General features: G+C 33.8%; 2 protein-coding genes and 2 non-coding genes across 7 annotated transcripts; 1 reads left to right on the forward strand and 3 right to left on the reverse strand.

Moving 5' to 3' along the window:
- Nucleotides 1–1,487: 1,487 nt before the first annotated feature.
- On the reverse strand, nucleotides 1,488–3,247 carry LOC114188467 (uncharacterized). The gene has a single exon (XM_028077039.2). The coding sequence runs from the start codon at nucleotides 3,117–3,119 to the stop codon at nucleotides 1,488–1,490; it is 1,632 nt and encodes a 543-aa protein (XP_027932840.2). The 5' UTR covers nucleotides 3,120–3,247.
- A 573-nt stretch (nucleotides 3,248–3,820) lies between these two features.
- On the forward strand, nucleotides 3,821–9,449 carry LOC114186775 (protein LHCP TRANSLOCATION DEFECT-like). 4 transcript variants are annotated; one of them, XR_014995854.1, is made up of 3 exons: nucleotides 5,262–5,654; nucleotides 8,349–8,425; nucleotides 8,509–9,449. XR_014995854.1 is itself a non-coding variant. In XM_028074785.2 (2 exons), the coding sequence occupies exons 1-2, from the start codon at nucleotides 5,379–5,381 to the stop codon at nucleotides 9,124–9,126; spliced, it is 459 nt and encodes a 152-aa protein (XP_027930586.2). In that variant the 5' UTR covers nucleotides 5,299–5,378; the 3' UTR covers nucleotides 9,127–9,449. The 4 variants fall into 4 exon arrangements, 1 of the variants encoding a protein (XP_027930586.2); XR_014995852.1 differs by having other exon boundaries at nucleotides 3,821–5,654; nucleotides 8,349–9,449; XR_014995853.1 differs by lacking the exon at nucleotides 8,349–8,425 and having other exon boundaries at nucleotides 3,821–5,654.
- Nucleotides 3,824–3,983, reverse strand: LOC114189354 (U1 spliceosomal RNA). The gene has a single exon (XR_003605657.2). It is a non-coding gene; the product is annotated as a U1 spliceosomal RNA (small nuclear RNA).
- LOC114189339 (U1 spliceosomal RNA) lies at nucleotides 6,890–7,049 on the reverse strand. The gene has a single exon (XR_003605642.2). It is a non-coding gene; the product is annotated as a U1 spliceosomal RNA (small nuclear RNA).
- Nucleotides 9,450–16,382: the final 6,933 nt, after the last annotated feature.

Here is a 16,382-nt window from a genome sequence, read left to right on the forward strand (position 1 = left end):
TGTGATTGCATGCAATGCAATTGCAGTGGACAGTGGAAGAGGATACTATAATAACACACAGCACGTTCAGTGTATGATGATATATATTGTATTTTTTTGGGAATTTTACTGTAGATTTTGTTAAAATGAATTGAATCATATATCACCTAAGATTCAGTACCACCTAAGAATCACATAATGCATGCTCTATTAAGCAGAGTTACTGAGAAATGACCAAAGAAATTTCGATTAAGCAATCTTGAGAGGTATAGGTGTTGATGATAAATTTTGCAAAATAGTTGTGCTCATGCATCAGTTATGAACTTATCAGCACTCTTCTTTCAATATCAATTACAGAAGTTGAGGATATGTGAGGTAGGTAAATATATACACCATATGTAGGTATAGAAATTTCTCTGTTTTTTTCAGCTTATCTTTATTCTTACCTGAAAAACATAGCTAGGCACAACAGAAAGTTTAGAACATGTATATAAAATTCTGTAAATAGCAGTACGACATAGACACATACTTTAACCTTTCTTCAGTCAGAATGCTCTCTATTAAAATTCATGATGATTAAGAGAATATTTTATTTCTCAGTACTACGCAACAGGTAACAACTCAATGAAAGTATCTCTCTCTCTTACTACCTCGTCTTTCTATTTTGTGTCAATTTCATTGAATCTATAAAAGAAATAAAAAATCGTGGTTAGTAGTTTCACTCTTTAAACATCCTCCCAATATGCATTCGCTAAAAAACACAAAAGGTTATACAGTAGAGTGAAAAAGTATTACATCATTATTTGGTTGGGAGATGTGTAATGGGGCTGTGTAATTTTAAATCAGTATTACAGTCTTAGTTCACTAAAATTGAAGGACAACTTAGTTATATTCTATGTTTAGAAGAATATTTTTCGTATTTCCAAACACAACAATTTTTATCTTTAGTTTTGTTATGTTGGCCTTTTCTAAGAACTGAGGTTTGTTACTTGTGTTTCATGTCATTTAGAAGGAAATCCTGACCTAATGAATCCCTGGACTCATAAGGGGAAGTTAAATGTGGAAGAAGTATGCATTGCAATTGCAGTGGACAGTGAAAGAAGATACTATAGTAACATACAGCGCGTTCAGTGTATGAATATATTGTTGCATTTTTTGGGAAGTTTACCGTAGATTTAGTTAAAATGAATTGAATCATATATCACCTAAGATTCAGTACCACCTAAGAATCTCATAATGCATGATTCAGTACCGTAGATATTGTCATATAAGGCATGTTTCTCTGTTTTTTTCAGCTTATCTTTATTCTTACCTGAAAAACATAGCTAGGCACAACAGAAAATTTAGAACATGTATATAAAATTCTGTAAATAGCAGCAGTACGACATAGACACATACTTTAACCTTTCTTCACTCAGAATGCTCTCTATTAAAATTCATGATGATTTAGAGCATATTTTATTTCTCTGTACTACACAGCAGGTAACAGATCCAGCAAATGTGTTGGTTCAGTTAATATTTAAATGTTGTAAGTACTTGAGACGTATGATCTTCAATGAGCAAGACACATGAGTATATCCTTGGATATCCACACTTTGGAGTTTTCCTCCCGTAATATATAGCTCACACAAACTTGAGATTATCTTTTCAGGTTTCAACCATTCTGGAATGTCTTGTCCTGGAAAGCCTTCAAGATGCAACTTTTTCAACTTTAGAGGCAAATTAACCTGAATGTTAGAGTACCTTATGTCAAACACACCCCATGATATTTTTAGTTTCTCAAGCACTGACAAGTCTTCCAATGTTTCAAACCCTATATCTGGGATCATAGCCCCACTTCCAATATGCATGCTGAGCTGCTTTAGTTTTGGCAAATGTGCAAGATCTGATATTTTGCAAGGAGTCTTGTCAGAATTACCAATCACAAATCCCTTTAGTACTTCAAGCTTAGTCAGCTTGTCAATCCCCTTTGGCATTCTATCCAACAAGTAGCATTGAGACAGATTCAAATGTTTGAGGTTTCTCAACAATGCAATATCACTTGGTAATGTTTCTAGGTTATGACAGGCCTTGAGATCAAGAGTCTCTAGGCTCTGAAGTTGAAAAATGGAGTCTGGCAGTTGAGATATTCTAGATATTTCACGAAGGCTAAGATATCTCAAAGCCTCTTGATCCCTTAACTCCTTCAAGAATTCTTCGCTGTTCACTTCAATATGATGTTCTGGTGAAGCGTGCAGCCAACGACCAAGTTGAAGCACCTGCAAATGCTTCATTTTGGCCATCCTTTGGGATCCAAATATAAGATAACTTGCACCAGTATTAAAAATACCTGTGAAATCGTTAGATTTAGAACCAAACGCATCATTAAGTTCAACTTTTCGTTTGTTAAGTGCTAAACATGCAGGCGGAGTATGACTGTGATGAGATGAGGTAACCATTTCTGAATAAGTTCCAAAAGGCTTCTTCTCTTCATCATTTACTTTCTTCCTTAATTCATGAATACCATAGACCAAAGGATTAACTTTAAATAATTTATTCACAAAGTCATACTTATGTGGTACAATTAAGTTAAGATCCATAAACTTTCCAAACACATATTCACCATTTTCCTTTGGTGCTTTCGTTTCACCTAAACCAACTCCAACCCACCAAAGGATTATATTCCTTCTCTTCATAACAGAATTCTCTGGTAAATGTAACAGAGACTTCAAGAATCTCATTTCATGATCATCAAGGCTGTCATAATTTTTCTCGATCAGTTTCAACTCCTCAGGTGATGCGTTCACTTCTTCTATTTGATCCAGCTTTGTTTTTCCTGGTGATTCAGTAGTTTCTTTATTTTCTTTTTCAGGTTGTTGGATTTGATCGGCTGGCAGCAACCTTTCAGTTGATTCCTTTATTTCCTGGCAAATCTTTTTCTCGTCTTCCATCAACTTAGGTATGTTGTTGTTGCGAAGATAGCCATCCACCTTTGTTAACTTATCAAGTAGTTCTTGTTCATTTTTCTTCACCTTGGAAAACAAATCCTTTATGTTGGTCAACTCACTTTTCAAATCCTTCAATTTTGCTTGTTTGTCTACACTCACCAAACGTTTCAACAATGTAGGCACTGCTTTCATGGGATTTGTCCGAATAGACATTTCTTTTTCTGTGATAAGACTGAAGGACAGACTTGTGGGAGATTTTGTGACTTTATAGAAAAATCCCGAAGAAAGAAACTATATTTTTTGCTATAAGATGGAGGGAAAGAGTGGCTTGAGAATTTAAGACTATGAAATATTAGTTAAAGAAGCAATAGAGCTTTGCAGCAAGATTGAGGTATCAAGTCTCTGACTTCATACAAAACTGATAAAGAAACAAAGTACTTTTGCAATATTGAGATTTTGAGATAGGGTGGAATGAGGATTGAGACATTGCCAAAAAATTATTCCAATAGACAATAAGAAGTAAAGAATCCCCAAACATGATTCATTTCTTTTCCCAGTAGTCTCTATTCTTTGTTTGAAGTAAAGAACTATTCTGGCAGACTATGAGAAGAGAACTAATTGATGTGTCAGTGGTCTACACTTTCCTTCACAAAGGGAATCCATTTCTTGATGGTGATCTAAAAGAATAAAGACTTTCCAAGTTCCCAAGTAATGAACATCAAATTTTTAGACTAAGTTGTAGAAAAGACTCAAGTTCCCAAGCAGTGAACATCTAGAACTGAAGTTTGTAGAGTGAAAGTAACAGGAAATTCCCTGATTTAAGCCATAGTGGTAGAAGTTTAAGTTTATTACACAGATAGTATACAATATGCAATATCTAAGATAACTAAAATAAAAACCCTTAAAACATGGAATTAGAAGGGGCCGCGCGAACGCAGGCCCCACTACCACAAATTATGACATAAGCTCTGTCACTAGGACAGACCTTAGAAAAGCACCCATTCCAAGTGCAATGAACGTCACTTTTCTAGGCCATGAACATTTCTGATCATCCATAGACCCTGTCCAGGTAAGTATGTTTCTTACGGAGACACATCTCATATTTGTAGTCTGTTCTTCCTGTTATTATATCTAGCATCGTCGATGTGGGATTGGGACAGAGTGCTTTGAATGTTAGAATAAATGTTCAGAGTTTACTGTTGCCTCTGTTCGTTGGATTATGTCTGGCTTTAGTATCACTCCAACTAAGGAATTGAGCGCCCAAACTGCAAAAGGAAAACTCTCATAACGAAACTAAAAGATCCCTATTAGAGTTCAATTCTTTTGGGCAGAAGACGTGAAGTTTAAAAGTTGGTTCAGCAAAATTCTATAGTTGCAAACTACTATCACTCGCTATCATTCGATTAAAAGTTAGTGTATAATGACAGACCTATGTGACTATCTCATTACATCGTTACTACTAAGTAAAGATTGACCTCTAATCTCTCCAATACTTCAAATAAAGTTTAAATACTTCTCCATTTTGCATTAACTAAATAGAAATGTAAAAGGGTAGAGATTGATGAAGCTTCAATAAGAAGTGAGAAGATATTTTAGTCTCTGAAAGTAATGCACAAAGCAGTATTTTCAAATCACTTGGCAGGGCTCTTGACTGTAAAATATCTTGGAATTGATAGAAGGCATTGTCATTCTGATTCAAAAGAATTTTAGCTTGACCACATCAGGCAGTACATGCCGCCAAGTATTAATATAGACTCAATACAGGAGAGAATGCAGCAGCACAAATATAATTACTTTCTGCATATAATACGAGTTCTGTTTAGTTTGAAATTTAGAGTTTTAATATCAAAAATGGACTGACAGGTGATTTTTTAGTGGCTGTTCTTCATGAGTAAATGTGCTGCAATTTTGTCCATATCAGCAAAATCGATACTGCTTTTTCATTCCTCTGGAGTTAGAGGCTGAATTTAGTCCATAGTTTGCAACTTCTGTATATTATTTGAACCATGCATCTTGATTGCCATTAAATAATTATAACTTTATCTTATAATAAAATAATAAATATAAAAAATCAGAGTGGCACAGCGGAAGTGTGGTGGGTCCAGGTCGTGGATCGAAACCAAGCTTTCATATTTGAAAGTTTTTTCTTTTCAAAAAATTTTCATCGATTATTCCTATGTTCACAATTCTAGTTTAAGTTATCAATAAAATGATCGAAACCAGGCTCTGATATTTGAAAGTTTTTTTTTTTTTTTATAAATTTTCATCGATTATTCCTATGTTCACAATTCTAGTTTAAGTTACTAATAAAATAATAAAGTTGTAGGGTGAAGAGAGAAATGTAGAGGTGTACATAGAAACTCTGCTTCCAGTTGGGATAGCATCTATGAGACACGTGTGTGGATAGCAACATAACACCAAATGAAGTGAAAGTTTCACAACACAAGCTTGCTGTTTCAAAACTCAACAGCAATGGCTTCTATCTCATGCATCACCCACCACCCCGTCACTTCCAAGCTCAAAAATTTCTCCCCTTCACCTCACGTTTCTGCCTCAGACTTGGCTTCAAGGTTTCTGGGCACAAAAAAAAGTGTTGGGTGGCTCAGCCTCACCTCTAGAATTGGCCCCTCCAACGGCTCCAGAGCCACGTGCTGGTTCAGGTTCGGGAAGAACGGTGTTGATGCCGAAGGTGCTGGCATTTATGGCAGCCAAAGCCGTGATGACTTTGACAGAGATGATGTGGAGCAGGTTGGTGATTGAAGCTTTTAAATTTGGTAGTTCTCACAATTGTGTCATGCTTGTGCACGTGGTAATGCTGTACAAGTTCATTGTTGTTTGTGTTAGAAAATTACATTAAGGGATAAGATAATATTGTGCTTGTTAGTTGTTTGAAAAAATTTGAGCTTGGTGAGATTTGACATGAGAGATTGTGCTTATGTATTGCTGGTATGTGTTTTGGGGGTGGCTTTAAGAAGTGGGGATATTTTTCCTTTAACATTAGGATTTTCCAATTTCATGTGGCTAGAAGAATAGAAAAGTGAGTTCATGTTCTTAAAGGGGTTAGATTGAGGGAATCGATTTGGTAAATAAAGGCACATTCAGAGAATTAGAAAAGGTTTGTGAGGAAAGAGGAAGTCTTCTTGGGAAGGAGAAACCCTTGGAGGAGAGTTCTTATTCTCATACTTAGTAGTTTAATAAGATTGTTCATATCCTGTTCTTGCTTCCATGCTTTCATTTTTAGGATAAGATTGGAACTTTTTAACAGTTTTTTACAGGGGAAAGTAGGCAGGAACATAATTGAATAAAAGAGGCAGTAATGAAGATAGAACCAAATATGTCTGTTCTTTGTCTTATTTAAGTTACAATTAAGTAATTTTTATCTTGTTATTTTTCTCTACTAGGAGATTACAGCTACTAAGGAATGTGAATGATGTTTGTTGATTGGAAATTTTAAACTTCTGCAACTGTTAACTATTATGCTTATGCATTACTGAGTTTTGTTCTTGGAGTCACTATAGATTTCTTCTATTAGGTTGGAAAGTTGATTTGGGTTGGAATTGCGATGAATTGATTTTTAAATCTGCTTTATCTTTACCCAATTTTAAGCTGTGTGATTGATTCATCCTCCATTTATTATTAAAATACCTTACAGAGTCAACTCATCTTGCCCATCTGCTAGAAAATAGATAGAAGTCCATTCTTTACCGATATGCATTTTTGTTAAGAAATCTTGAATCAATCAACTTACACGGACAAAATCTCTTACATGACATCAAATTTAAAATGCATAAACTTAAATAATATATGCTAGTACCACCTGAACAGACTTTAGGCCAACATCCCTTCTAAGTACAACACAGGTTATAAGATGGAGGGACAGAGTGGTGAAGCATAGAATTTCCAAACATGATTAATTTCTTTCACATTACTTATGATATACATTATTAGAGAACATGAAAATAAAAAAATTTAACACAGAAAAAGAAGGGGCCGCGCGAACGCAGGCCCCACTTCCACAAATTATGACATAGGCTCTGTCACTGGGACAGACCTTAGAAAAGCACCCATTCAAAGTGCAATGAATGTCACTTTTCTAAGCCATGGACCTTCTTGATCATCCATTGACCCTGTCCAGGTAAGTATCTTTCTTAGACTGACACATTTCATATTTGTAGTATATTCTTGCTGTTACTATATCTAGCATTGTCGATGTGGGATTGAAACAGATTGCTTTGAATGTTAGAGTAAATGTCCAGAGTTTACTGCAGCTTCTTTTCGTTGAATATATGTCAGGCTTTAATATCACTTCGACTAAGAAGTTGAACGTCCAAACTGCAAAGGAAAAACTCTCATAATGAAACTAAAATATCCCTTTTATAGTTCAGTTCTTTGGGAAAATGACACTCATGTTGCTCCGTTCTGCAAAATTTTGTACTTGCAAACTACTATCACAAAAATATAATAAAATCATTATATCTGTTCAAAATATTTTTTTGTTTGATTATTACGGTATTTTCACTTTTTAAACTTACATAAAATAACTCAATAGGTCTTTAAAATCTTCGAGAATTGAGGACTGAGAATCCACAATAAATAAGTGGTAGACAACAGGTGGTGAAGATAGGGAGCTAGTCAAGAAATGAAAGCTAAGCATAATTTTCTAATCTTAGGAAATTTGGGTAGAAAAATATTGTCACAAATGAAAATATAACATATTTTAGCAAACCAAACACTTTCTTGAAGCATAAAAACTGCATGTGCTGCAACTCTCATTCTACCTAAATTCTATCATTAGATTAAAAGATAGTGTATAATGACAGACCTATGTGACTATCTCATTACATTGTTACTACTAAGTAAAGATTGGCCTCTGATCCCTCCAATACTTCAAACAAAGTTTAAATACTTCTCCATTTTGCATTAACTAAATAGAAATGTAAAAGGGTAGAGATTGATGAAGCTTGAATAAGAAGTGAGAAGATATTTTAGTCTCTGAAAGTAATGCACAAAGCAGTATTTTCAAATCACTTGGCAGGGCTCTTGACTGTAAAATATCTTGGAATTGATAGAAGGCATTGCCATTCTGGTTAAAAAGATTTTTAGCTTGACCAGATCAACTAGTACATGCCAAGTACCAATATAGACTCAGTACAGAAGAAAATGCAACAGCACAAACATAATTACTTTTTTGCATATAATATGAGTGTTTAGTTTGACATTTAGAGTTTTAATATCAAAAATGGAATAACAGGTGATTTTTAGTGGCTGTTTTTCTTGAGTAAATGCGCTGCAATTTTCTCTATATCAGCAAGATTGATACTGCTTTTTTCATTCCTCTGGAGTTAGAGGGTGCAACTTCTGTATTATTTTAAGCATGCACCTTAATTGCCAATAAATAATTATAACTTTATTTTATAATAAAATATAAATATCAAAAATCAGAGTGGCGCAAAGGAAGCGTGGTGGGTCCATAACCCACAGGTCCCTGGATTGAAACCAGGCTCTGATAGTTAAAAAAAGTAAGATTTTTTCATAAATTTTCAGAATTGGTTATTCCGATGTTACCAATTTTTGTTTTAGTTACTAATAAATAAAGTTGTAGGGTGAAGAGAGAAATGTAAGGGTGTAAGAAGAAAATCTGCATGCACTTGGTGGATATGGCTTCTAACTCATGCATCGTCCACCACCCCATCACTTCCAAGCTCAAAAATGTCTCCCCTTCACCTCACGTTTCTGCCTCAATGTTACAGTGTGACAAATCTTGCTTTTGTAGTCTATTTTCAATGCCACAGTAAGTAATGTTTTCATTTTGGGATTTGGTAGAGTATTTGAACATGGAATACTTTCGGATCCCTTGAGTGCTTGGTCTAACTTAAGAATAAGGATTCTAGAAAACTATGTTCAAGTAAGAAGGATTTGCCACCAAGAACCAGTGTTTCATTAAACTGCAAGTAGAATCAAATTGCAGCTTTATTTTCACACCAGTTATGGATGAAATTCAACTCATTTTCACTTCATTGTTACTCCACTTACGAAGGTCGAGTTGTACAGGGACGAAGGTTGTGTTGAGTCCACCAGGGAAGATGGTCGAGTTGAATCGTACAGGGCGATGGTCGATGTGAGTGGAGCGAGGCCAAAGGTCGAGAAGAGACAACCCGGATCGTGTCGAGCGGAGTTAGTCCAAGCCAAAGTTAATCGAGTCAACATGAGTTGTATTTGATCAAGTAAATCAAGGTTGAAAGTTGAACCGAGTGGGTCAGATGTCGGGATGAGTCGATCTTTCGAAGGTCAGGTCGAGCCATTGGGTAGATGGTCGAGTCGAGCCGACCTAAGAGGATGGTTTGGCCGAGCCAACTTGAATGGATGGTTGGACCGATCTAACACGAGTGGATGGTCAACCCAAGCTGGATTAGGACGAAGGTCTAGCCAAGCTAGCCCGAACGGATGGTCAGTGTAACATCTCAAATTTATACTACAATGATTTCAGTACGATAACACCAAAAATTTTATGATACATACAATATATAAATGTTATGTTATTTATATCTTCATTATTTCACAAAAGAAATATATATTAGTTAATTAATTAAAGATGATGTTTCTTTTACTAAAGAAAATAATAATAGTAAATAAAGTTTGAAAAAAATAATATATATATATATATATATATATATAAAAGAATATTAGTATTCTTTAATCTATATAAATAATTAATAATTTAGTTTTAACCATTAAAATAATAATAATAGTAATATAAAATAACATAATAATAAAAACATTGGCAATAGAACCTTAGCTTAATTTCTATAAGATAACCTGCTTTAAATGTAAGGAATATTTTATGCACATACGTATTTTGTATAATGGTTAAGATCCACATATATGGAAGATAACTCAGAAAAGGAAAAATCCTCTAAGGACAAACCATGTGCAACTGAACAAAAAAAGTAACTCAAAATTTGGTTTAATTTGAAGCAAATGCAATGATTACATTACTACTATAAACACAAAGGTAGATGATGAAAGAAAAAGGGTGAAAGAAGTGGAGAGGAGGAAGTGAAACGAAAAAGTCAGTGGAGAAAAAGACTGGCATAGTATCAAATAACAGAAGAGCCTAACCGTGTGTGTATAAATTACAATAAGTGAAACAGGGAGATAAAACATCTATCATTTTATCTTTTATTTTTGTTATTTTTTTAGTATGTTCATAATTTTTTTTACTTTTATATTTATCTTAAATGATGTGTCACTAACTTATTCTAATTTATATTTAGTTTCTGTTTTTATTTATTTATATTCATTTTCAGTTGTGCATTGATCTTATTTATTCAATTTATATTTACTCTCCTTTATTTATTTATCTTTATCTCCAGTCATGTACTGGTCCTCTTTATTTATTTATATTTATTTTTAGTTATGCACTGATTTTATTTTTTTATTTATACAATTATATGGTTTAATATCAAAATAAAATTTATGATAAATAAATATTTGATTATTGTGATTGGAGGTATAACTTTGGGGATTTAATTGAGTAAGTATTGTTACTCAATATGAGATGCTCTTGGATTACTTTATTGGTCATTATGAGACTCATTTATATCGACTAGTCACTACAAAATTAATCCAAGTTTTTATAAAGTATGATGAAAATCAAGTTTATGGATTTGAAAGAATTTTTATTTTATTTTATTTTATTTTATTTAGATATGTTGTATTTTTATGTGATATTTGTCTCACTTCCTCATTTTATGATTTTGTATGAAAATCAAAATTTCATAATCTCATCATAGATGGTCACTCCTAATACGCTTGATCCCTTCTTCGCTAATATTCTAGCAGTCTTCCCAAGAAATGCATGTCAAACAAATGCGATAAATAATTTAGTAACATTTTAAGAAATAGAAAATTCTACCATCACTGTCCTAACGACTCCAAATGCACTTGTTATCCTTGAAGGACAAAATGGACTCACTGTTTATCTACCCCAATAGTCCAAATAAATCTTATCCATAACATCTTTCCTCCAACTGCTTAAAGGTAGGGGTGTCAAAACGGGTCAGTCCGACCCATTTTTGGCCCATTTTAAATGGGTCGGGCCGGGTTGGCCCGACAAGGCGAAACATGTTTTTTTTGGCCCGGCCCGTGGGTTGGTGGGCCGACGGGCTGGCCCGCCATCCTTTTCCTGATATGTTCATTTTGTGGCCCAAAATCAGATTTTAAATCAGGTCCTGTATATAAATGTAATAGTACTACATATGCATTAATACAACAATAACCTGCGCAGTGACTATAATAATAGTCAGGGTGGTCTGTTATGTAACACAACCAAAGATACAACAGTGAAAAGTCAACACAAAAGGAAACATTTGGAAAACATGCAAATATGCTTACATTAACAGACTGCATATGCATTAATACAACAATAGTTCATCATCACAAAGTCCAAACAAATTGAAATGATTAAAAACAAAATGTAAATGACGTCTGGCTCTTTCATAGTCATCATGAAGGTCACGGTTGCAGTTCCAGCATCAATAAGATGTCTGAATGAGAGTACTTTAGGCATGGAACATAACCAAAGTGCAAGCTACATAAAAAAAACAGAAGCATTAATTATCACAGTGAATATACAAATACAATGTGTTGCAGAAGCATATAAACCCTCCAAATCAGTTTGATCACAAATCAAATAAATGGAAGGCACGAACATGCAGAGGATAGTATCATAGTACACACATCAATTTGATCACAGACTCATAGTGGCAGTAGTTATTTGATCACAGTGGCAGTAGTTATTTCATCATAGTGGCAAGAAAATAACTAAGTTATATTAACTAAGTATCTGTAATTTATATTAACTAAGTTACTCACCTTCAATTTTCATCAATATCCAATTCAGTGCCAGGGTTATTAGATGCAGCCTTAGAAGTACTACCCTCAGCTATTCCATTGTCATCATCATCATCTTAAAAAAATACATGGAATTATTATTGAAAATATTTAAGTCAGAATTGAAAATTCAGAAGTTACCATATTCACGAAACCCATGCATTCAGCTGCTAGTACAAATAATTGCTTCAACATGTTTTGACAATAGACGACTTCTATACTTATTCAAGATCCTTGAACCAATGCTGAAAGCAGATTCATATGCAACAATAGTGATTGGAATGCTCAGCAAGTCCCTAGCCATGATTGACAAATCTGAGAAACGTTGATTATTACTCTTCCACCATTCAACAACATCCATACTTTCAGTAATATTAGCATCCAATGTTGGCTCATCCAAGTATATGTCAAGTTGGTTCTTCCCCGTATTAACAGAAGCTTGAATCTTGCGTTGTTTTAATTCCTAACATAAAAACCATAATCATAGTTTAATCAATAAGTTTATGCATAGTAATTTATGTACTAGAAAGTAATATGACTTACATGAAGTGCATTGGACTTGATAGAATCAATTGAGGATGATGTTGTTGACATATGCATATCACTATGCTTACGCTTTAGGGGATTGGAAGTGTCATTTTTGGAGCAATATTCAGAGAACAACTTGTACAATTTTTCTTTAATCTTCTCTAACTTTGCTTCCCAAGTTAGAGGATCTATCTTCTCAAAGCAATAGCCCAATGTTTCCAACTTCATCCTTGGGTCTAAAATTGCCCCAAATGCAAGGACAGTGCTATATTCATCCTAGTATTTATCAAACTTTACCAACATCCTTTCAGCCATATATCTGATAACTTCGTCTTCATCTTTTAAGCTTTCCAGTAAATGGGTTTGGATGGTCCACACTTGTAAAAAGTACAAGTTTGATGTAGGGTAGCATGTGGCAGAAATCATATTTGTGATCTCATAAAAGGGCACTAAGAAAACACAGATTTTTTTCACTCTTTTTCCATTTCTCATCACACAGACAATACTTATAATTCTCATCAACCAAGTGAAAACTTCCAAAAACTCATTTATATTTGAGGGCACTTTCAAGCATAAAAAAAGTAGAGTTCCACCTTGTAGGAACATCTATACAAAAAACAGTTTTTGCATCAATGTCCCCTAATTTTTCAATGCATTGTTTAAACTTCATCATCCTACTTTCAGAACCCTTTACATACTTTATGCTCTCCCTAATATGATCTAATGAATCACCAAGAGCTTTTAGTCCTTCTTGCACAATCAAGTTAAGAATGTGTGCATAACAACGAATATGCATAAGCTCACCATCACATACCAAAGAATTTCGCAAAAGAAGCTCACTTTTTAAAGTTCTAATCAGAACATCATTAGTAGATGCATTATCCAAAGTCTAAGAAAATATTCTTTTCTTAATTCCCCAATCATGCAAAAATCCATTTATTTTCTTTGACAGCTCAAAGCCAGTGTGAGGTGGAGGGAAGTGACAAAAGTTTAAAATTTTAGAGCACAATTTCCAATTTGTGTTAACATAATGTGCTGTCAGAACAATATATCCCTCACCAGTTATAGAAGTCCATAAATCGGATGTCAAACAAATCCTATTTTTGTTTTTTCTGAACTCCTCCTTTAGCATGTTTTTTTCTTTCATATGTATTTTCATGACATCATTCTTTATTGTATTTCTAGAAACTAAACATGCATCAGGATTGATATAGCTTATCCAAATTCTAAGAGCTTCATACTCAACAAAGTTGAAAGGTAAACCGTGTTGGATAATTAAATTGGCAAACAACTGACGGCAAACCATTGGATCTATTCTTCTAGCTTTTAACTTTCCTTGCCCATCCACTATCATTTGCCTAACATATTCAAATTTAAGTTTAGTACATTTCTCCATGTGACGCTTCAGATGAGATATGCCATTTTGACTACCAATAACATATTTTTTGTTGCACCCATTACACTTTGCCCTTTCTTTTCCATCATCACCAGCCCCAATCCTTGTAAAATATTTCCATACATCAGAAGTTCTTGACTTCTCAGTTTTCTTACTACTAGAGGATTCTCTAAGTTTTACACTATCATCCATATCCTCTTCAACCGCATCAACATTCTTAGACTCATACTCATTACACACAGTTTCAGTTTCATGATCTTTACTTGGAGGAGGACTACTATTAGACTCATGCTCATCCATGATATTAAATCTGGTTCACTAAATCCTAACAACAAGATGATAAAACAAAAATGAGTATACCGACTCTTCTACAAAGTTACATCAAACTTACAGCAAAAGGTTAATATTGTTCAAAGTTAGGATGTCAACTGAACCAAATTGCATACATAAAATCATGAGAATTGTGTGAAGATTGAACAAATTAAATTCCACATTTGTGTTTTAAAATATAACAATTAGAAAATTGAGTTCAAAATCCATGAAAATATGAGTAAAGCTAATCATCTTGGACCAGGTCCAGTCAACTAAGTGGCCATAATTATGCAATTTGACAAATATTTACATTAACATTTATTAGCAAAACTTGCAGTCATCTTACATGTTGACAAACTACATAGCCATTTCAACTTGTGGGGCTTTGAAGCACAAAAGCAAAGCATGCCTTAGTCAAACAAGAAAAGCTTGATGTTATGCTAGATAACAAGACGGTGCCCAAATCTAGTCTATTCACATATTGTGAACGCTCTACCCCATATGAAGAATTAAAGAGTACAGGAAATCATTCAATTCCAGCCCTAATTAATTTTCATCAACCTCTAAAGCAACCACAAAAAAAAAACTTGTTTACCAAATGATCAATTAATGGCAGCAGCTACGAAATTGAAATTGGGGGAAAATTGAAGGATGAACAACGATTAATGGCAGCAGCTACAACCATTAGGATTCACAGAATGGGTCGTCCTGGTCGAAAATCACAAAATCAGAAATCTAGGGTTACGAAATCAAGAATTTAGGTTACAAATTGGGAGAAAGGGAACCAGAACGGAAATTACGAACAAACCTGTGTTGGCGGTGGTCGTGGCGGTCGGAATCGTCCACCAATCGTAGTGTCTGACGGTGGCTCTGCGTTCTCCGTGCACGGCGCTGTTTTCTCGCTTCTGGCAGCCACACCGTGACTCACGGTGGAGGAGAAGAAGGTATGGCTAGCGGCGACGTGGTGGCCAGCGTCTTTCGTGGTGGCCAGCGGCGAGTGGGTGGAGGAGAAGCGAGTCTGTGTGTGTGGCGCAAAGATGAGAATCAGGAAGGAAGAAGAGTCGCAGAGTTGTGGTTTTTGGTGGTGGGGGGCGCGCGCAGTAGTGAGGGAGGAGGGATAATAAAAAAAATAAGGCACGTGTTTATGTGTTTTAGTAAGTGGTACGGGCCGCAGGCTGGTCCGTTTTGGCCAGCGGGCTTGACGGGCCGGACTGTCATGGGCTGGCGGGCTGAAATTCTTGGCCTGGCCCATACTTTTTCAGTCGGGCTGACGGACCGGTCCATCGGGTCAGGCCCATTTTGCCATTCCTACTTAAAGGCTAATATATAAGGAAAGAAATGTAGCTAAATAATATTTCTTTCCTTTCTGGCTTAGGAAACATAATATGTACTAAATAATGTAAAATATAATGTATTGTGTAAAATATAATATTGTATTGTAAAATATAATATTTGGAAGAAGCGCAAAGTAAATTAAGGTAGTGTTCGTTTCAATAGATTTTAACAATCTACCAATTTGCACCGATGGATAACAAAAAATTTTCATGTTCCTTTAAAACAATTTAAGAGTGAATGAACACACAGATTTGCATGATTGTACAAAAATTTTATCTCTCATAAACAAACTGCAAAGATTTGCAACGATATAGAAGACTTTTACAAATTTAACCTCATCATTTCTATATTTTTTGTTTTTCTCATGGTGCATCAAATATTCATAATAAATAAACGTTTTTTTTTCTTTTCATAGTACTTGGTATATATATATATATATATATATATATATATATATATATATATATATATATATATATAATAAAAATAAAAATAATAATAAATAATTATTATTATTATAATTAATATTTATTTATATATAATAATAATAAATTATATATAGTAATTAAATATAATAATAAATAATAAAATTAATATATATGTATAATAATTAATAATAATATAAATTATTAATTATAGTGTTAAATAATAATTATTATTATTATAAAAATAATAATAATTTACCGTAATATAATTTTTTTATAAATTTTTATTAAAATTTATCAAATAATAATTTTTATAATTTAATATTTTTATCTAATTAAAATTATTTTATATATTTTTTTATTAAGGGTATTTTAGTAATTTTAATTTTTTATTTATTATAACTTTTTATTTTATCTATCACATCACTTAAATCATTTATTAACTTTTATAAAATTTATATGTAAATCTCCCTATTCTACTCTCTAAATCCATACAAAAAACATTCATATTTATCCACACAAATAGATCTTCACACCTCTTCCAAATTCATCCATGTAAGGCCCACTTACTTTTTTGCCTTTATTTTA

Source organism: Vigna unguiculata, chromosome 6 (genome assembly GCF_037176805.1).
Source record: "Vigna unguiculata cultivar grain cowpea cultivar isolate G323 ecotype 2 chromosome 6, ASM3717680v1, whole genome shotgun sequence".
Classification (NCBI taxonomy): domain Eukaryota; kingdom Viridiplantae; phylum Streptophyta; class Magnoliopsida; order Fabales; family Fabaceae; genus Vigna; species Vigna unguiculata.

What these genes read in the sequence shown, in the direction of transcription:
- LOC114188467 (XM_028077039.2), bottom strand. Translation starts at nt 3,119, where the DNA reads ATGTCTATTCGGACAAATCCCATGAAAGCAGTGCCTACATTGTTGAAA.
- LOC114186775 (XM_028074785.2), top strand. Translation starts at nt 5,379, where the DNA reads ATGGCTTCTATCTCATGCATCACCCACCACCCCGTCACTTCCAAGCTC. An exon ending in ACAGAGATGATGTGGAGCAG is followed by an intron (nt 5,655 to 8,943) that starts GTTGGTGATTGA and finishes CCACTTACGAAG; the next exon opens with GTCGAGTTGTACAGGGACGA.